The sequence below is a fragment of the Myotis daubentonii genome, chromosome 16 (genome assembly GCF_963259705.1).
Source record: "Myotis daubentonii chromosome 16, mMyoDau2.1, whole genome shotgun sequence".
Taxonomy (NCBI): domain Eukaryota; kingdom Metazoa; phylum Chordata; class Mammalia; order Chiroptera; family Vespertilionidae; genus Myotis; species Myotis daubentonii.
Window position 1 is genome coordinate 3,715,014 of NC_081855.1, and position 22,775 is coordinate 3,737,788.

The 22,775-nt window shown below is 46.3% G+C and overlaps 1 protein-coding gene across 1 annotated transcript in view; it reads left to right on the forward strand.

The window, feature by feature from the left end:
* The window catches only part of DRC3 (dynein regulatory complex subunit 3), a 50,450-nt gene that overhangs the window by 8,786 nt on the left and 18,889 nt on the right, over window positions 1-22,775 (forward strand). Inside the window, exons 5-6 of the mRNA XM_059668403.1 lie at window positions 3,908-4,074; window positions 20,804-20,950. Of these exons, the coding sequence (XP_059524386.1) occupies window positions 3,908-4,074; window positions 20,804-20,950 (314 nt within the window). The remainder of the gene's footprint in view (window positions 1-3,907; window positions 4,075-20,803; window positions 20,951-22,775) is intronic.

Below are 22,775 nucleotides of genomic sequence, written 5' to 3' on the forward strand. Positions count from 1 at the left end.
CGACCCCGCCAAGATCACCCTCGCCACGGTGCTTGTCTCCCTGGCAGTACCCTGCGAGCCCACAGGCAGCAGAAGCTCTGTCTGCAGGGAGCAAGAACGCTGTTCTTTTTATTGTTATGGTTCTTCTTTGTTAATCTTCACCCAAGGATATTTTTCCATTTGATTTTCAGAGAGCATGTAAAGGAGGGAGGGCAGGGGAGAGAGATAAAGAAACATGGAAACATCCACGTGAGAGAGACACATCGATTGGTTGCCCAAACCTGCAACCCAGGTACGTGCCCTTGACTAGGAATCCGGAAGCGAACCCACAGCCCTTCCCAGCATGAGCCAGTGCTCCGACCAGCAAGCCACACTGTACAGGGCTGAAGCTGTTCTTTTTAAAAGCCCGGGCACATCCAGAAATGTGCTTGGACGCGCCAGGACAGTGTATTCCGCCCCCAGCTGCCAGCCTCCGGTTTGGGAGTGGGTGGTCGAAGGAGCAGCCCTGGCTTCCTTGTGGTCACTGCACGCGGCTGACAGCTAACTGTGGGTCCCACCACTCCTGGGGGCTCCGATCAGACCCAAAAGAATCATCACAGTTGCTAGTTGCACTGAGCACTTACTTACCACCTGCTAAGCATGGGCCTCCATGTGAGCTATTTTAATGCACACAGCAGCCCATTGTAGAGATGAGCAAACTGAGGCCACAGCGAGTGGTGGGGGCTTTTGGCTCCCAGCCCAGCACTGACTCTAGAGCTCTGGCCCTCACTGCTAAGACCGCAGGGTCCTGATGACCCGTGTCTGTCTGCTGAGCGAGGAGGCAAGCCTCCCCGCTGCTGAGGGGCAGGTGGGCGCCTGGAGGGGGAGGAGCTGGCTGGGGAGCCCTGTATAACTGCTTTGTTTCACTCTTACAGCAAAAGGCCCGTTACAATCCCAATCCATAGATGAGGAGGGGCTCTGAGCGGCCCAGGCACTTGCCCAAAGCTCCACGACCAGAGCTGCTGGGGTGCAAACCCAGGCCTGTCTGGCCCGAAGCCGGGTTCCTTCACCCTGTCAGGCTGTGTCCCCGTAGCCGGAGCCCGGCACAGGGGGAGCCTCCAGGTGTGCCCAGCGGCTGGGCTGAGTGTGCTGCCAGCTGCCAGCCCCCGCAGCCCCACAGCCCGCTTAGGCTGCAGTTTCGCAGACGCAGCGGCTGAGGCGGAGAGGCTTGGTGGCGTCGCACGCGGCAGGCAGCTGAGGCGACCCCAGCCGGGGCTCCCCCGGCACTCTGGCACTCATTCCTGCTGAGTGGCCCAGCTGCCTCGCCACAAGTCATCTGCCTCCCTACAGGGGTGGGGAATGTCCGGCCCTTAGGCCATGGAAGGCCTGAGAGAGCCCCCATTTGGTCTGGCCCTGCCAAGGCATTCGGGGTGAGTTCATTCAATGCCTGACCAAATACAGCAGGCCACTTTTTAAGTTGCTAATTATGTCTGGCCCGCGAATGATGTCACAGATACCCAAAGGGCCCCACCCCTGCCCTAGGAAATGAAGGAGGAGAAGGGGGCGCTAGGTCAACCAGGCCCTGAGCCATGCCCCCTCTGGAGGCCTGCCAGGCACCAGCTGTCTGAATGCTGGGCTTTTAGGCAGAGCGACCAGCCCAGCCGTCCCTCAGATATGAAACAAGTGCCACAGGTTCCTGGGAGGCGCTCCTGTGATGCCCGGGACCCCATGGCACAGGGTGAGAAAGCAGGAGGGGACATTTCTGGCAAAAGGTCAGCCTGCGCCCCTCAGAGAGCCAACCAGCCTTCGCCCAGCCACGGCACTAGCAGCCCAGGGGCCCAGCCGCAGGCAGGGAGAGCTGGTCCCTGAGCTGGTTCAGCAAGCCCCCACGACGTGTACCCACCGCTGGTCCCGCAGTCAGCTCCGGGTGAGCGCGCCGAGCGGTGGAGCAGGCTCTGGAGAGCTGATTGGCACCTCTCACCACGTTGGCATTCAGGATGTCTTGTTGGTGCCTGACATTGGCCATGGTGGCAGTGCTATTCCACAGCTCCCGGCAGCACAACAGGTCAGAGCGCCCCTCGCTGGCCCCAGACGGAACATCTCCCTGCAGCACTGGTTCTGGGGGGTGGCCAGGCCTCTGGAGTGCAGACCTGGCTGCCCGCTGGAAAGGGAAGTGGGCAGGCGTGGCATTTAGCAGGCCCCAGTTTGTATCCCAGCTCAGCCAAGTGCTAGCCAGTTTTGCAGCAGCTGTTCCAGCCCTCTGACCCTCGGCTTCTCTGGGTGCTCTGTGCCCTCAGGCATATTACCACCCGGCCCTTTGAGTCTGGGTTTCCTCGTCCAAAAAATCAGGTGGTGATACCTCTGCTATGAGGATTCCATGAGGTAATGCACTCAAGGGCCTAGCGTAGCTAAAGGGACACTCAGGTATCCTTGATCCCAGCCGTCAGCAGGTGAGCATCCCCGACATACCAACGAGACTAAATGAGGATGTGGATACACTTACTTTCCACAGCACCTTTTTAATGTGCCAGCTTGCAGCTACCATGACTGTATTCCCAAGCTCATGAAAAATTCCCAGGTTGGGCCCTAACTGGTTTGGCTCAGTGGATAGAGCGTCAGCCTGTGGACTGAAGGGTCCCAGGTTTGATTCTGGTCAAGGGCATGTACCTTGGTTGCGGGCACATCCCCAGTAGGGGGTGTGCAGGAGGCAGCTGATCGATGTTTCTAACTCTCTATCCCTCTCCCTTCCTCTCTGTAAAAAATCAATAAAATATATATATTTTTAAAAATTCCAGGTTGGGCCTCTGGGCTATTACTATTCTAGGACAGAGTTGCAGCCCAGCCCCAACTAAAAACTGTCCATTTTAGTTCCAAAGTTGTGAAGTTTGGGCTAGAGAGGACCAGGACACCTCAGCTGGGGTGCGTGGGCTTGGGGGGAAGCTTGAGTTGGCCGTGCTGTGCCTAGAAGGCCTGACCTGCAGCCTGTCTGGGGGGAGCCCTCGCTGCCCTCCGGCACCAGTAGTTAGCTGTGTGGCTTCGGGCAAATCACCAAGCCTTTCTGAACTTAGCTTCCCAATTGAGCAAATGGGGAGATGTGGGGAGCCGGCACGGCCATGGCATACTCATGCCAGCGCAGCCTGGTTCAGTGACCCTGAGTGGGGGCGGTGAAAGGCTTAGAAAAGACAGACAAGAGAATGAGAGCTGGGTCTCGGTGGGACGCTGCTCCCTGATGAGGAGACAGCGCCAGCGCCCACAAGCCGTGTCTTTATTTTATAGCAGATGCCACAAGGCAAAGTAAGGGCGTGATCAAGATGTTTACAGCATTCTCGTGGGTTTCAACCTCACTCAACTACATGCACCTGAACTCTACCACTCAGGCACGTGGGGCCATGTGTTCAGACCATAGGTTAAGCTTACAGGTATAGCTGTTGGCTATAATTGTGCTGGGAGGGCTCTGCTTTCCAAGCTGGGACTTGCACGTGGCAATGAGAGGACTGTGCCCTCTCCTCAGTCCAAGGCTTGAACCTGTCCAAACACTGTAGCCGCGCCCCACAGGGAGAGAAGTTCCAGACTGCCACTCAGAGCTGCTGTCTGGGGTGTACACACCAGCAGTTGGTAAGTTGGTGAGTGCTGAGCGGATGCCGGGCATCACTACCAAATGCCTGTAGGTGGGCAAAGGGGACACGGCACCTGGCTCCCCACTCCAGACCTGCCAGTCGGCATGTCCAGCTCAGAACAGCAACAGAGCACGGACATGAGCGTTTGCCCGCGTGTCCCGAGCCAGGAAGGTAAGGGCAGAACTGGAGAGGGCGAGGACAGCTCGACTCCATGCACAGCTCTGTCAGACAGCTTGGTGCTGGCTCAGAGAGCGTAGGTAGCCCAGACAGGTTTGGTTCAGGACGGTCCACCCCTAACTCGTCACTCAGCCCTCTGGCCCTCTTCCTTCCAGACCTGTCCTTCAACAACATCGAGGCCATCGAGGGGCTGGACACGCTGGTGAACCTGGAGGACCTGAGCTTGTTCAACAACCGCATCTCCAAGATCGACTCTCTGGACTCCCTGGCCAAGCTGCAGGTGCTGTCCCTGGGCAACAACCAAATCGGCAACATGATGAATGTGAGTGAGCTCAGGCCCGGGGCTGGCGGGCGGGGCGGGGGTCTGTGCCAAAGGGAAACGCAGGGTCAGTCTTTTAGATCTTCCCCTTTTCCTAGAGAAGCCAGGGACGCAGCTTATTTCACAAGAGATGCAGTAATGTTTCAACACGCTTCACCGTGAAAGGCCATCTGTGGGTGCCCTGGTGGGGCCTCTTTCTTTCCCTGAGCCCCAGGCTCACTTAAAGAGCCGTTGCTGAGGCAAGGACCTGCTTGGAGGGACATCTGGCCTGTGCTCAGTGGATACAGAGACCCGCAAGGCACAGTCCTTCGGGGCTGCCCAGCACACATCTGCATAATCAGGACACACAGCATGACAAGAAGCTGGTGTCCACCCGGGGGGCCAGGGGTGTGTACGTGTGAGGGGGCAGAGGTCATTGGTCATTTGGGGGAAGGTTGGCTGACCCCCTGTCTATTCCCAAGATCCCAGCGGCTGGGGATGGGGCAGGGACAGGCCCACAGCTGGGAACTGCTTCTCCGGCCGCCAGTCAATCCTGGGAGCTGCCCAATGCCCTTTCCAGATTCCTCTTCTGCTTCCGTCAGCTAGATGGCCTGGGTCCAAACCCCAGCTGCAGCCCCTAAGGCTTGAGCCTTCTATGCCTCAGTTTCCTCATCTGTAAAATGGAGATAATGGCCATAACCCACCTGCCAGGAGAAGAGTGAGGTGATGGACATGAGTCACCTCATTCAGGGTCAGGCTGGAGTGCGTTCTTTTTTTTTTTTTTTTTCTTAACCATCACCCAAGGATATTTTTCCATTGATTTATAGAGAGAGAGAGTGGAAAAGAGGGTAAGACGGATAGAAACATAGATGTGAAAGAAACACATCGATTGGTTGCCTCCTGCATGAGCCCTGACCAGGGAGGAGCCTGCAACCAAGGTACACGCCCTTGACCAGAATTGTACCTGGGACCCTTCTGTCTACAAGTTGATGCTCTATCCACTGAGCAGAACTGGCTAGGACTGTTCCTTTTTATATATAAACTAGAGGCCCAGTGCATGAAATTCGTGCATGGGTAGGGTTCCTAGTGGCTGCCGGCCAGGGCCTCCCTTCCCCCAGCTGCCAGCCAGGGTGTCCCTTCCCCTGGCCACCTGCCACTGCTGCCAGCCGGGGCGTGGCCGGTTGGGGAGAGGGGCCACAGGCGGTTGGCTGGCTGGCCCTCCCCTTGGTTGAACTCCCGGTCGAACTCCTAGTCAAGGGGACAATTTTTATATTAGGCTTTTATTATATAGGATATATTTTCATTGATTTCAGAGAGGAAGGGAGAAGGAGAGAGAAGCATCAATGATAAGAATTATTGATCAGCTGCCTCCTGCACACCCCCCACTGGGGATCAAGCCCACAACCCAGGCATGTGCCCTGATTGGTAATTGAACCATGACCTCCTGGTTCATAGTTTGATGCTCAACCACTGAGCCACACCAGCCAGGCTGGAGTACATTCTTAACAAAGGGAGGACTGTCGCAGCTGAGATCCTCCCTGAGAAATTCATTTGAACCTCTAGCCAGGCTCACCAAGAAACACAGAGAGAAGACCCAAATAAACAAAAATCAGAAATGAAAGAGGTGAAGTAACAACCAACCCCACAGACATACAAAGGATTGTAAAAAAATACTACAAACAACTCTATTCCAAAAAATTGGACAACCTAGACAAAATGGGCATATTCCTAGAAAAATACAAGCTTCCAAAACTCAATCAGGAAGAATAAAAAAAAAACCTGAATAGGCCAATAACTACCGATGAAATTGAAGCAGTAATAAGAAATCTTCCAGCAAACAAAAGCCCTGGTCTGGCCGGCTTCACAGGGGAGTTTTACCAAACATTCAAAGAAGAATTAAAAGCTATTCTCCTCAGACTATTCCAAAAAAAATTCAAGAGGAAGGCACACTTCCAAGCTCTTTCTATGAAGCCAGCATTACCCTGATCCCAAAACCGGATAAAGGCACTACGAAGAAAGAGAATTACAGGCCAATATCCTTGATGGACATTGATGATAAAATCCTCAACAAAATTCTAGCAAATCAGATCCAGCATTATATTAGGAAGATCATACACCATGACCAAGTGGGGTTTATTCTGGGGATGCAAGGTACAATATCCACAAATCAATAAAAGTTATACATAATGTAAACAAATTGAGAGACAAAAATCACATAATCATATCAATTGATGCAGAAAAGGCATATGACGAAATCCAACACCCTTTCTTGATAAAAACACTCAACAGAGTGGGAATAGAGAGATCATACCTCAACATAATAAAAGACTTATATGACAAACCTACAGCCAACATCATACTCAATGGGCAAAAACTAAACTCATTTCCCCTAAGAACAGGAATAAGACAGGGATGCCCACTTTCACCACTCCTGTTCAACATAATACTGGAAGTGCTAGCCATAGCGATCAGACAAGAAGAAAATATAAAAGGTATCCAAATTGGAAAAAAAGAAATAAAACTGTCCTTATTCGCAGATGACATGATATTGTACATAGAAACCCTAAAGATACCATCAAAAAACTACTAGACTTAATAAATGAATTTGGCAATGTAGCAGGATACAAAATTAACACCCAGAAATCTATGGCTTTTTTATACACCAATAATGAAATCACAGAAAGAGAAACTAAAAAAAAAAAAAAAAAAATCCCATTTACCACTGCACTAAAAAATTAAGATACCAAGAAATAAACTTAAATAAGGAGGTAAAAGACCTGTACTCGGAAAACTATAGGCCATTGAGGGTGAAGGCAGGATTGGGGGGATGAGGGGACATTGGGGGGATAAGGACACATTTGTAATATCTTATTCAATAAAGGGGAAAAAATAAACAAATAAATAAATAAATAAATTTTAAAAAAGAAAAGAAAAAAGAGATAGAGCAGTGGTTCTCAAACTTCCTAATGCCCCGACCCTTTAATACAGCTCCTCATGTTGTGGTGACCCTCAATTTCATTGTTACAAATTGAACATAATTAAAGCATAGTGATTAATCACAAAAACAATATGTAATTATATATGTGTTTTCCGATGGTCTTAGGTGACCCCTGTAAAAGGGTCGTTCGGCCCCCAAAGGGGTCACGACCCACAGGTTGAGAACCGATGAGATAGAGGAAGACATAAACAAATGGAAGAATATACTATGTTCATGGATTGGTAGAACCAACATCATTAAAATGTCCATACTACCCAAAGCAATCTATAGATTCAATGCAATCCCCATTAAAATACCAATGGCATATTTCACAGATCTAGAATAAACTCTCCAAAAATTCATATGAAATTTTATTTATTTTTTTTTAATATATTTTATTGATTTTTTACAGAGAGGAAGGGAGAGAGATAGAGAGTTAGAAACACCGATGAGAGAGAAACATTGATCAGCTGCCTCCTGCACATCTCCCACTGGGGATATGCCCGCAACCCAGGTACATGCCCTTGACCGGAATCGAACCTGGAACCTTTCAGTCCGCAGGCCGACGCTCTACTCACTGAGCCAAACCGGTTTCGGCAAGTCATTCTCCCCGAAATTTTAAAAAGGCTCTGAATAGCTGCAGCAATCCTGAGAAAGAAGAACAAAGTTGGAGGGATCACAATACCAGGTATCAAGCTATATTACAAAGCCACTGTTCTCAAAACTGCCTGGTACTGGCACAAGAATAGACATATAGGCCAATGGAATAGAATAGAGATCCCAGAAATCGACCCAAGCCATTATGCTCAATTAATATTTGACAAAGGAGGCAAGAGCATACAATGGAGTCAAGACAGTCTCTTCAATAAATGGTGTTGGGAAAATTGGACAGATACATGCAAAAAAAATGAAACTAGACCACCAACTTAACACTATACACAAAAATAAACTCAAAATGGATAAAGGGCTTAAACGTAAGACGGGAAAATATAAAAATCTTAGAAGAATCCATAGGCAGCAAAATATCGAACGTATGTCATAGCAGTATCTTTACTGATACAGCTCCTAGAACAATGGAAACTAAGAAGAAAATAAACAAATGAGAATACATCAAAATAAAAAGCTTCTGCACAGCAAAAGAAACCATCAACAAAATAACAAGAGAGCCCACTGCATGGGAGAACATATTTGCCAATGTTATATCCTATAAGGGTTTAATCTCCAACATTTATAGGGAACTCATACAAATTAACAAAAGAAAGTTAAATAATCCAATTAAAAAATGGGCAAAGGACCTAATTAGACACTTTTTGAAAGAGGACATACAGAAGGCCAAGAGACATATGAAAACATGCTCAAAGTCACTAATCATCTGAGAGATGCAGATCAAAATGACAATGAGGTACCACCTCACACCTGTCAGAATGGCTATCATCAACAAATCAACAAACGACAAGTGCTGGAGAGGATGTGGAGGAAAGAGAACCCTCGTGCACTGCTGGTGGGAATGCAGACTGGTGCAGCCAATGTGGGAAACAGTATGGAGTTTCCTCAAAAAATTAAAAATGGAACTGCCATTTGACCCAGTGATCCCACTTCTAGGAACATATCCCAAGACACTAGAAACACCAACCAGAAAGGATATTTGCACCCCTATGTTCATAGCAGCACAATTCACCATAGCTAAGATTTGGAAACAGCCTAAGTGCCCATCAGTAGATGAATGGATTAGAAAACTGTGGTACATCTACACGATGGAATACTACACTGCTTTAGAAAAGAAGGAACTCCTACCATTTGCAACAGCATGGATGGACCTGGAGAGCATCATGCTAAGCAAAATAAGCCAGTTGGAGAAAGATAAATATCACATGATCTCACTCATTTGTGGAATATAATGAACAACATAAACTGATAAACAAAAAGAGAGCCAGAAAAAAAATATATTTTAGAATACAATAGAAGTAATCCTGTTGTTTGCAGATTTTTAATATTGTCTACAACTTTTGTGATATTATAGTATGTTAATACAGTTTTGGTAATATTACTTAAAATCTTTTTTCTTGAGAACCAAGATGACAGCATAGGTACTTGCTGCCTCTCACAACCACATGAAAATTACAACTAAAAAACAGAATACAGGATCAACTAAAAGACAGAATACAGAATCATCCAGAACTGCAGGAAAGCTGGCTGAGTGGAAGTACTACAACCAGAGAGGTAAAGAAGAAAGTGCATTGAGACTGGTAGGAGGTGTGGAGGCACAGAATGGGCTGGCACCTGAGTGTGCTGCTATTTTAATTGGGAGGGAGATACAAGCTCCTGCTTGCTCTGAACTCCAGTGCTGGGCGAGACTCTGGGGGACCCAGACACATACGGGGAGAAACTGGACTCTCTGGCATCGGGGCAGGAACATGAGGGGCGGCTTTCTTTCAGACGGAGGTGCTCACAGCAGTTACTGTTCCTGCACTGGGACCTCTCTGGTGCAGGGCTGCCTGGCAGCCATTGCTGTTTGCTTCGCCCTGGTAATTCCCTGAGACCCCGCCCCACCCAATTTACAACCCCACCCAAGCTGTGCGCATCGGCTTTTGCATAAGAATGACCTGTCCTTTCTCAGCCCAAAACCTGTCAAACAGGCAGCAACTGGGTCAAGGAGCCCCAAAGCTATCAAAAGAGGGCAAAAGACCAGTAGCAGCAGCCTGCCTTGCTTCACAGCTGGGCCTCATTTGGGCACTTCAAAACTCGATACAAAGAGGATGAGTCTGCAGATCTCTCTATAGCTCCTGCTGGGTGGCCCAGGCAGTGGCTGACTTTGCACCTCCTTAGAGATCCAAGAGCCAGTGTACCCAGTGATCAGTGTGAGACCATACCAGATTACAATTCTTCACACCCATAAGGGACACACTCAAGGGGCAGAATCAGTGAGCACCAAAGCCCCACTGAAGCAAGTCCTGCCCCATAAGGGTGTCTCCTGCACAGCAGCTCTTCCATTGTATACCCAGCTGGTCCTCACAGCCAGTTGGCCTCCCAGTGATTCCAACAGCAATCAAACCTTAACTACAAAAAGACTGTGTAGACACCCCTCAAAGGGGTGCACCAAGAGTGTCCACCTCAGGTGATTGGGGAGGTTGAGCCAGTGGGCCCTGTAGGACACCTACCACACAAGGCCACTCTATCAACTCAAGGAGACTTAGCAGCTACCCAAAACATAGAAAAAAACACCAGGAAGCAGCCAAAATGCGGAGACAAAGAAACATGTCACAAATGAAAGAAATGGAAGAAAGCAAAATACTGGATATAGAATTCAAAACCACAGTTATAAGGTTACTCAAGAATCTTCTAGAAACCTCCGAGGAACTTAGTGAGACCTTCAAGGATCATAGTGAGAATGCTAAAAAAAAAAAAAAAAAAAAAAAAAAAAAAAAAAAAAAAAAAATTGGAAAAGGACCAGTCAGAAATTAAGCATACACTGACTGAAATAAAGAATAATATACAGAGATTCAACAGTAGACTAGAGGATCCCAAGAATCAAGTCAAAGATTTGAAATATGAGGAAGCAAAAAAACACCCAACTGGAAAAACAAAAAGAAAAAAGAATCCAAAAATATGAAGATAGTGTAAGGAGCCTCTGGGACAACTTCAAGCATACCAACATCCAAATTATGGGGGTTTCAGAAGAAGAGAGAGAGCAAGATATTGAAAATCTATTTGAAGAAATAATGACAGAAAACTTCACCTACCTGATGAAAGAAATAGACTTACAAGTCCAGGAAGCACAGAGAACCCCAAACAAGAGGAATCCAAAGATGACCACACCAAGACACATCATAATTAAAATGCCAAGGTCAAAAGACAAAGAGAGAATCTTAAAAGCAGCCAGAGAAAAACAGTTAGTTACCTACAAGGGAGTACCCATAGGATTGTCAGCTAATTTCTCAACAGAAACTATGTAGGCCAGAAGGGAGTGGCAAGAAATATTCAAAGTGATGAATAGCAAGAACCTACAACCAAGATTACTCTACCCAGCAAAGCTATCATTTAGAATTGAAGGTCAGATAAAGAGCTTCAGAGACAAGAGAAAGCTAAAGGAGTACATCACCACCAAACCAGGATTATATGAAATGCTGAAGGGTATTCTTTAAGAAGAGGAAGAAGAAGAAAAGGGTAAAGATAAAAAATTATGAACAACAAAGTGACAACAAATACATATCTATCAACAAGTGAATCTAAAAATCAAATGAATAAAAAATCTGATGAACAGAATAAACTGGTGAATGTAATAGAATCAGGGCATGGAAAGGGAGCAGACTGACAATTCTTGGGGTGGGGAGGGGATGTGGGGGATGCGGAAAGAGATTGGACAAAGATCTTACACTTATGGATGAGGACAGTAGGGGGGCAAGGGCCTGGGGTGGGGTGGGAGCCGGGTGGAGGGGAGCTTTGGGGGGGGGGAGAGGAACATCTGTAACAATCTGAACAATAAAGATAAAAAATAAATAAAATCTTTTTTCTTGAAATATTAATATTTATTGCATGTAGCATTATATTTTAAATCATTTTTCTTAAAATATTAATGTTTATTGCATGTAAATGGCTAATTATTTTGTATCTACAATCTGGTAATAGATTTATTTTGTATATTGTAAAAAAATCAAATAGCCGAAACCGGTTTGGCTCAGTGGATAGAGCGTTGGCCTGCGGACTGAAAGGTCCCAGGTTCGATTCTGGTCAAGGGCATGTACCTGGGTTGTGGGCGCATCCCCAGTGGGAGATGTGCAGGAGGCAGCTGATCGATGTTTCTCTCTCATCGATGTTTCTAACTCTCTATCTCTCTCCCTTCCTCTCTGTAAAAAATCAATAAAATATATTTTTAAAAAAAGAATCAAATAAAATGGAAAAAAACAAATTATACAGAGAAAAAATAAAATAAAACTTTTTTAAAAAGACTGTGGTACATCTACACAATGGAATACTATGCTGCTGTAAAAAAGAAGGAACTTTTACTATTTGCAACAGCATGGATGGACCTGGAGAGCATTATGCTAAGCAAAATAAGCCAGTCCGAGAAAGATAAATATCACATGATCTCCCTTATTTGTGGAATATAATGAACAACATAAACTGATGAACAAAATAGATCCAGAGACATAGAAACATTGAACAGACTATCCAACCTCAGAGGGAAGGGAGGGGAGTAAGAGATCAACCAAAGGACTTGTATGCATGCATATAAGCATAACCCATGGACACAAACAGTAGGGGGTGGGGGCATGTGCTGGAGGGTGGGAATGGCCGGGGAGAGGTCAAAGGGGGGAAAAGGAGACATATGTAATACTTTAAGCAATAAAGAATTTAAATTAAAAAAAAGAAATATATATATATAGAGAGAGAGGGAGAGAGAAACATAGACATAAAGACTTAAAATGGCAATAAATAAGTACCTAGCATATATAATAAAAGGGTAATATGCAAATAGACTGAATGGCAGAACAACCAGAACACCCACAGCCTCTTCCCCAGCCGGCCCTGCCCCGGAGCGGGCACCCCCACCCCAATCGGGGGCAGGGGCGGCTGGCATGAATTCACCAGTGCATGAATTCGTGCACTGGGCCTCTAGTCAATAATAACCTTAAATGTAAATGAATTAAATGATCCTAATAAAAGGCATAGGGTAGCTGAATGGATAAGAAAAGATGCCCCCCCCCGAAAAAAATGAAAAAAAATATAAAGAAAAGATGCCCCAAATATATGCTGTCTACAAGAGACCCACCTCAGAACAAAAGACACACAGGATGAGAATGAAGGGATGGACAAATATTTTCCATGCAAATAGAAACAGAAAAAAAGCTGGGGTAGCAATACTCATATCTGACAAAATAGACTTCAAAATGAAGGCCATTACAAGAGACAATAAAGGTCACTACATAATATTAAAGGGATTGATCCAACAAGAGGATATAACCCTGGTAAACATATATGCATCCAATATAGAAGCATCTAAATATATTTTAAAAATTCTAAAGGACTTTAACGGAGAGATTCACAACAATACAGTCATAGTAGGGAACTCTAACACCCCTCTGACTTCACTGTATAGATCTTCCAGACAAAAAATTAGCAAGGAAGTAGAGACTCTAAATGACACACTGGATCAGATGGATTTTATTGACATTTATAGGGCATTTCACCCCAAAGCTGCAGAATATACATTCTTCTGAAATGCACATGAGTCATTCTCAAAGATAGACTACGTGTTAGGACACAAAACAAGTCTACAAATTCAAGAAGGCTGAAATCATATCAAGCATCTTCTCATTACATAGCATAAAATTAGAAATCAACTACAGTAAAAACAATTAAAAACATTCAAACACATGGAGGCTAAATATCAAGTTATTAAACAATGAATAGGTTACCAATGAGATTAAAGAAGAAATCAAAAACTTCCTGGAAACAAATGAAAATGAACACACAACAACCCAAAATCTCTGGGACACAGCAAAAGCAGTCCTGAGAGGGAAGTTTATAGCACCACAGGCATACCTCACAAAATAAGAAAAATTTTAATAAACTGTCTAATCCTACAACTAAAAGAGAACAGGAAAAGCCCAGAGTAAATAGAAGGAAGGAAATAATAAAGATCAGAGTGGAAATAAATGACATAGACTAAAAACAAAAGATCAATGAAACCTGGTTCTTTGAAAAGATAAACAAGGTTAATGAAACTTTAGCCAGACTCATCAAGAAAAAAGCCCTAGCTGGTTTGGCTCAGTGGGTAGAGCATTGGCCTGCGGACTGAAAGGTGCTGGTTTCAATTCCGATCAAGGACACATGTCCGGATTGTGGGCTCGATCCCCAGTGGGGGGCATGCAAGAGGCAGCCAATCAATGATTCTCTCTCATCACTGATGTTTCTGTCTCCTTCTCCCTTCCTCTCTGAAATTAACAAAAAGTATATTTTTTAAAAAGAAACAAAGAAAGAGGACCCAAATAAATAAAATTAGAAATGAAAGAGGTGAAGTAACAACTGACACCACAGAAATACTAAGGATTATAAGAAAATACTATGAACAACTCTATGCCAACAAGCTGGACAATGTGGATGAAATGGACAAATTCCTAGAAAAATACAACTCTTTCAAAACTGAATCAGGAAGAATCAGAATATCTGAATAGGCCAATAACAACTGATGAAATTGAAACAATAATAAAAAAATACTCCCAGCAAACAAAAGCTCTGGTTCGGATGGCTTCCCAGGGGAGTGTTATCAAACATTCAAAGAAGAGCTAACCCCTGTACCAGTGGTCGGCAAACTCATTAGTCAACAGAGCCAAATATCAACAGTACGATTGAAATTTCTTTTGAGAGCCACATTTTTTAAACTTTAACTTAATTAGGGTCCTCCTAAGCTGGCCTTTGCTAAAAACATCCTCAATCTGATGGAGGTACGTTCGCTGAGGTTGACCCCTTCCCACTCTCTCATCCACACTCGTCTTGTGTACTTGTTTCAGATAGATGAGTGTGGATGGGAGAGTGGGAAGGGGTGGACCTCAGCGAACATACCTCAAAACAATGTACCTCCCCCGAGCTGTGTCTCCCGCAGCCCGCCTGCGCCGTGTCTCCCCTCGCCCCACATCCCCCCCCTTCTTCTAATGCCACTTCTTCAAAAGACTCGCCCAGGCCGAAAACCGACTTCTGCGCATGGGCCACGAAATTTCAATCGCACTGTACGTGCGCGCCCGCATGTGGTATTTTGTGGAAGAGCCACACTCAAGGGGCCAAAGAGCCGCATGTGGCTCACAAGCCGCGGTTTGCCAACCACTGACCTATACTCTTCAAACTATTCCCAAAACTCCAAGAGGAAAGAACACTTCCAAGCTCTTTTTATGAGACCAGCATTATCCTAATTCCAAAACCAGATAAAGACACTACAAATAAAGAGACTTACAGGCCAATATCCCTGATGAACATAGATGCTAAAATCCTCAACAATATATTAGCACATCGCATCCAGCAATATATTAAAAAGATCATACGCCATGATGAAGTGTGATTTATTCCAGGGATGCAAGGCTGGTACAATATTTGCAAATCAATAAATGTGATGCATCACATAAACAAATTGAAAGACAAAAATCACATGATCATATTAATTGATGCAGAAAAAGCATTTGACAAAATCCAACACCCATTTTTGATAAAAACTCTCAGTAAAGTGGGAATAGAGGGATCATAGCTCAACATAATAAAGGACATATATGACAAACCTACAGCCAACATCATTCCCAATGGGCAAAAATTAAAGCCATTTCCCCTAAGAACAGGAACAAGACAGGGATGTCCACTTACATTACTGTTACCCAACATAATACTGAAAGTCCTAGCCACAGTGATCAGACAAGAAGAAAACATAAAAGCCATCCAAATTGTAAAGGAGGAAGTAAAACTGTCATTATTCACAGATGACATATTGTACATAGAAAACCCTAAAAATTCCACCAAGAAACTACTAGATTTGCCTGCTGACATGGCTCCATGGTGAGCATCCACCTAGAAACCAAGAGGTCACTGGTCAAGACACATGCCCGGGTTGCGGGTTGCAGGCTTGATCCTCAGGGGTGTGCAGGAGGCAGCCGTTCAATGATTCTCATCATTGATGTTTCTATCTCTCTCTTTCTCTCCTTTCCTCTCTGAAATCAATTTTTTTAAAAACTACTAGACATAGTGAATGAATTCAGCAATGTAGCTATATACAAAATCAATACCCAGAAATCAATGGCATTTTGATATACCAAAAATGAATTCTCAGAAAGAGAAACTAAAAAATCAATCTCATTTACTATTGCAACAACAACAACAAAAACAAGATACTTGGCAATAAACTTAACCAAAGAGGCAAAAGACCTGTACTCGAAAAGCTACAGGACGTTGAAAAAAGAAATGGAGGAAGCCGAAACCGGTTTGGCTCAGTGGATAGAGCGTCGGCCTGCGGACTGAAAGGTCCCGGGTTCGATTCCGGTCAAGGGCATGTACCTGGGTTGCGGGCACATCCCCAGTAGGAGATGTGCAAGAGGCAGCTAATCGATGTTTCTCTCTCATCGATGTTTCTAACTCTCTATCTCTCTCTCCCTTCCTCTCTGTAAAAAATCAATAAAATATATTTTTAAAAAAAATTAAAAAAAAAAAAGAAATGGAGGAAGATATAAACAAGTGGAAGAATATACTGTGCTCATGGATGGTAGAATTAACATCGTTAACATGTCCATATTACTCAAAGCAATCTATAGATTCAATGCAATCCCTATTAAAATACTAATGGCTTATATCACACATCTAGAACAAATACTCCAAAATTTATATGAAATTAAAAAAGACCCCAAATAGCCACAGCAATCATGAGAAAGAAGAATACAGTTGGAGGGATCACAATATCTGGTATCAAGCTATATTCTCAAAGCAACTGTTCTCAAAACAGCCTGGTACTGGCACAAAACAGGCATAAAGGTCAATGGAACAGAACAGAGAATCCAGAAATCAAACCAAGCCATTATGCTCAATTAATATTTGACATAGGAGGTAAGAGCATACAATGAAGTCAAGACAGTCTCTTCAATAAATGGTGTTGGAAAAATTGGACAGATACATGCAAAAACAATGAAACTAGACCACCTACTTACATCATCCACAAAAATAAACTCAAAATGGATAAAGGACTTAATCATAAGACAGGAAACCATAAACATCCTAGAAGAAGCCATAGGCAGCAAAATCTCAGACATCTCTCATAGCAATATGTTTACTGAAACATCGCGTAGGGCAAAGGAAGCTAGGAGAAAATAAACAAATGGAACTGCATCAAAATAAATAGCTTCTGCACAACAAAAGAAACCATCAACAAAATGAAAAGGGAGCCCACTGTATGGGAGAATATATTTGGCAATGATACATCTGATAAAGGGTTAATATCTAAAATATACAAGGAACTCATGCAACTTAACAAAAGAAAAACAAACAGTCCAATTTGAAAATGGGCAAAGGACCTAAATAGACACTTCTCCAAAGTGGACATACAGATGGCCAAGAGACATATGAAAAAATGCTCAAAGTCACTGATCATCAGAGAGATGCAAATTAAAATTACAATGAGGTACCATCTCACATCTGTCAGAATGGCTACTATCAACAAATCAACAAATGACAAGTGCTGGCGAGGATGTGGAGAAAAGGGAACCCTAGTGCACTGCTGGTGGGAATGCAGACTGGTGCAGCCACTGTGGAAAACAGTATGGAGTTTCCTCAAAAATTAAATATGGAACTGCCATTTGACCAATGATCCCACTTCTAGAAATATATCCTAAGAAACCCGAAACACCAATCAGAAAGAATGTATGCAACCCTATGTTCATAGAAGTGCAATTTATAATAGTTAAGATCTGGAAACAGCCCAAGTGCCCATCAGTAGATGTGTGGATACAAAAACTGTGGTACATTTACACCATGGAATACTACACAGCAGTAAAAAAGAAGAATATCTTACCCTTTGAGACAGCATGGAGGGGCCTGGAGAATATTAAATAAGCCAAAGAAGCCAGTGAGAGAAAGGCAAGTATCATCATACGATCTCACTCATATGTGGAATCTAATGAACAAAATAAACTGACAAACAAAATAGATCCGGAGATGTAAAAGCATGGAAGAGACTTGGAATCTCAGAGGGAAGCAGGAGTGGGTAGGTGGTGGGTGGGGAGAGATTAACCCAGCCGTGGGCAAACTACGGCCCGCGGGCCGGATCCGGCCCGTTTGAAATGAATAAAACTAAAAAAAAAAAAAGACCGTATCCTTTTATGTAATGATGTTTACTTTGAATTTATATTAGTTCACACAAACACTCCATCCATGCTTTTGTTCCGGCCCTCGGTCCGTTTAAGAACCCATTGTGGCCCTCGAGTCAAAAAGTTTGCCGACCCCTGGATTAACCAAAGAATCTATATGCATAAGCTATGGATACACAATCTATCCATTGTGTAGTGAAGGCCTGGGGTGGGGGTCGGAGAGGTGGCAGGTGGAGGAGGGCAATGGGGGGGGGGGAGGAGGGGACATCTGTAATACTTTCAACATTAAAGATAAATTTTTAAAAATACTTTATTGCAACAAACTCACAGATTAAAAATATTAAGTTTCACTATAAAAAATACATTATTGCTAAAAAAAAAAAAATGCTAAGCATTATCTGCTCCTTCAGCGAGCAGTAATCCCTGTGCTGGTGGAGGGTGCTGCTTTTATGTTGATGGCTGCTGAGTGAAGACTGCGGTGGCTCTGGCACTTTCTTAAAATAACACAACAATGGCGTTTGCCACATTGATGGGCTCTTCCTTTCGTGAATGCTTTCTCTGTAGCGCGCAGTGCTGTCTGATAGCATTCTACCCCCATAGAACTTCTTTCAAAATTGGAGTCATCCTCTCAAACTGTGGTACTGCTATGTCAACTAAGTTTCATGCTCTAAATCTTTTATCATTTCAACAATCTTCACAGCGTCTTCCCCAGGAGCAGATTCCATCTCAAGGAACCACTTTCTTTGCTCATCATAAGAAGCAACTCCTCATCCTAAGCTTTCTCATGAGATGGCAGCACTCAGTACATCTTCAGGCTCCACTTGTCATTCTCGTTCTCTTACTATTTCCATCACATGTGCAGTTACTTCCTCCACTGAGGTCTTGAACCCCTCAAAGTCATCCATGAGGGCTGGACTCACCTTCTTCTAACTCCTGCTAATGTTGCTATTTTCACCTCTTCCCATGCATCATGAAATGTTCTTATGGCATCTAGAATGGTGGATCCTTTCCAAAGGTTTTCAATTCACTTTGCCCAGATCCATCAGAGGAATCACTGTCTATGGCACCCATAGCGTTACAAAATGTAATTCTTAATTAAAAAGGCTTGGAAGTGGAAATTACTCCTTGACCCATGGGCTGAGTGTTGTGTGAGCAGTCATGGCAGCAACACTACTAGTAATCTCATTGTACATCCCATCAGGGCTCTTGGGTGACCAGGTGCATTGTCAGTGAGCAGTACTATTTTGAAAGGAGTCTTTCTTTCTGAGAGTGGGTCTCAACAGTGCACTTAAAAGATGAGTAAACCATGTTGTAAACAGATGTGCTGTGTTGTTCCATTTACAGGCAGAGTAGATTAGCATCATTCTTAAGAGCCCCAGGATTTTGGGATGGAAAGGGAGCACTGGCTTGGACTTCAAGTCACCAGCTGCATTAGCCCCTAACAAGAGAGTCAGCCCGTCCTCTGAAGCCAGGCACTGAGTTCTCCCCTCTGGTTATGAAAGTCATAGATGGCATCTTTTCTCAAAAAGGGCTCCTTTGTCTGCAATGGACTATGTTGCTTATTAATCATCTGAGCTAGATCTTCTGAATAACTTGCCGCATCTTCTGCATCTGCACTTGCTGCTTCACCGTGCACTTCTAGGACATGGAGATGCCTTCTCTCCTTCAACCTCATGACTCAACCTCTGCTACTTCCAATTTTCCTTCTGCAGCCTCCTCACCACTCTCAGCCACCACAGAACTGAAGAGAGTAGGGCCTTGCTCTGGATTAGGCTTTGGCTGAAGGGAATGTTGTGGCTGGTTTGATCTTCTATCCAGACCAGTAAAACTGTCTCCCTATCAGCAGTAAGGCTATTTCACTCTCTTATCATTCATGTGTTCACTGGAGTAGCTCCTTTAATTCCCTTCAAGAACTTTTCCTTTGCATTCACAGCTTGGCTAAACGTTTGGTGCGAGAGGCCTAGCTTTCAGCCTACCTTGGCTTTCAACGCCTTCCTCACTCAGCTTAATCATTTCTAGCTTTTGCTTTAAAGTGAGAGTCGGGCTACTTCTCCTTTCATTTGAACACTTAAAGTGCACTGTAGGGTATTAATTGACCTAATTTCAATATCGTTGTGTCTCAGGGAACAGGGAGGCCCCAGGAGAGGGAGAGAGACGAGGGACTGGCCAGTCTGTAGAGCAGCAAGAACATAAACCTCATTTATCTATTAAGTTCACTGTCTGTTATGAGTGTGGTTTGTGGTGCCCCAAAGCAGTTACAATAGTCACAGCACAGATCACTGATTACAGACCACCATGGCAAATACAATGATGACAACGACAACGATGATGATAATATAATTTGAAATATTGTGAAAATTACCAAAAGGTAATTACAATTACCTTTCTGTGACACAGAGACACAAAGTGAGCAAATACTGTTGGGAAAATGGTACCAATAGACTTGCAGGATTGCCACAAACCTTCAATTTGTGAAAAAAATGCAATATCTGCAAAGCACAACACAGCACAGTGCAATAAAATGAGGTATGCCTGTATTAACTATACGGTTAAAAAAAATAGAGTATAGGAAAAAATAAAAGCATTAGTGGAATGTTCCACTAGCAGTTATCCAGTGAATTCAAGTAAGTGCCAGGCACTCTCCTACATGCATTTCATAGTTATTTCATTTGATCCTTACAACACATGTAACAGATAACATCCTCACACCCATTTTACAGATGAGGAAAGTGAGGCTCACAGCTAGCATTTGAACCCAGGTTTGCTGATCCTTCGGAAAGTCCAGGCCTGACCAGAGGCCTTGGCACATGAGCCTGGAGCCCCTTGCACCTTCCTCACCTGTCACTCCGCTCGGCACTGGAGTTGTGGCCAGGCTGCAACTCTGGCAGATGCCAGAGAGAGCTGCGCAGCCAAAACAGTGGCTCTTCTCGCCTGTCCTCCCCAGATCATCTACCTGCGGCGGTTCAAGGGCCTGCGAGCGCTCAGCCTCTCTGGGAACCCCATCGCCGAAGCAGAGGATTACAAGATGTTCGTCTGGGCCTACCTTCCTGACCTCGTGTACCTGGACTCTCGGCGGATCGATGACCACATGGCAAGTGTCTCCCTCTGGGTGTCCCAGCTCCGTGAGACAGTCCTCAGGCCCCTAGTTAAGGGAAAGGGACCCTGAGGCAGAGCGCAGGGCAGCTCCCCCCTCCCTGCTCCTTTCTTGGCCGCTGTCGGCAGGACCCTGGTGGCCAGCCTGCGTCTTGCTCATGTGGCCAGGCTCCTTCCACCCGGCACGGCCACTCTGGGGATTCCTCTCTCTGTCTCCCGTTTGGCTGCCTCTCTGTGGTGGTGCCTGTGCATTAGGTCCGTCTGCGGAGCCTCCGGTCTGGGAGGGGTCCTAATGCAGCAGGTCTGGGGGACTCAGTGGCACTGCCTTCCTGACCTCTGACAGGCGCTCCAGGAATGTCCCTCGTGTGGGTCCCTCCTGTTGTAGTTGGGTCTTGACTGCTGTTGGCTCGCCCCTTGGTGGGGCTGGCTCTCGGGCTGGCTGACCCCCGTGTGTGAGCTGCCATGAGGGGCTGACCCGAGAGGCAGAATCCGCCACCAGGCTCTGGTGCCACCAAGACCGCCCTTTTGTGCTGCTTGTGGCGCTAACGGGTTCCTGCTCTCACGTTGTCTGACCCCTGCCACCAGCTGTGTTGGTTCTGGGGCCTCTTGGGGGGGGGGAGGGGCCTGGGCAGTCAGTGTGAGACACCGCCAGGACTGGCTCTGCACTACCTGCTCAGAGCTGCAAAGGGATCCACAGTTTGTGGCCGCCTCTGCTGGGCCTGGGGGTGCGTGGGAGAGGCCAAGCTTTGCGCCAAGGCCAGCTTCCCCCAGCACCGAGCCCAGCAGCGGGTCGGCACCTGGAGACCATCCTCCGTGCCGGCTGCTGTCACAGGAAGAGCCCGGCGGCCTCGGCGCTCCCGGCGGACGGTCACCATTAGGGGCGGTGGTGCTGACCAGGGTGATGCGGCTCAAACTCGCACAGTGCTGGGACCGAGGCCGCTCAGCACCGGCCCCTGGGCCCGCCCAGGCTGGCCCCTGCCAGCTGCCTGGGGGCCTCGGTGGTGGGCAGCCTCAGGGAGTGGCAGGTGGGGCCAGCAGAGCTCCCCAGCCCAGGGAGGACACCCAGATTTGGCCCCGGAGGGAGGGCTGCGCGGGAAGGTGGTCCCTCCCTAGAGCCACGCAGCTCAGCCTCTCCCTCCTCCAGAGCTTCCAGCGAGTCTGCCTCGGGCCCAGCCGGCCGCAGCCAGGGACTCCTCCGCAGGCGCTGGGGCCTGTGGCCGTCACGAGGATGAGGATGGGGCGGGTTTCGTGGGGGCAAGGGGGCAGCACCTGTCCAGTCTCTGACACCCCAGAGATTGCCCTCGGGAGCTCTCCCAAAAAGTCTACCCCATGGGCCCCGCCTCTCTCTGTACTGTCTGATTCTCTGACAAAGAAGTTGAGGAGACAAAGTGTGAGGCTTAGCAATTGGCCAGGATCACAGCTCATGGCAGAGCCGAGATTCCCCTCCTCTGTGTAGGCCCAGAAGCAACATGACAGCAGCATTGTGCACGTACACGCCAAGCAGACGGCATTATTTCACGTAGTTTCAACCTGTAAGGCAGGCTCTGTTTTCACCCAGCTCCCAAGGAAAGCTGTCCCAGGTGGGCCGACACACCCAGGAGCTGTCCCAGGTGGGCTGACACACCCAGGAGCTGTCCCAGGTGGGCCGGCACACCCAGGAGCTGTCCCAGGTGGGCTGACACACCCAGGAGCTGTCCCAGGTGGGCCGGCACACCCAGGAGCTGTCCCAGGTGGGCTGACACACCCAGGAGCTGTCCCAGGTGGACTAACTCACCCAGGAGCTGTCCCAGGTGGGCTGACACACCCAGGAGCTGTCCCAGGTG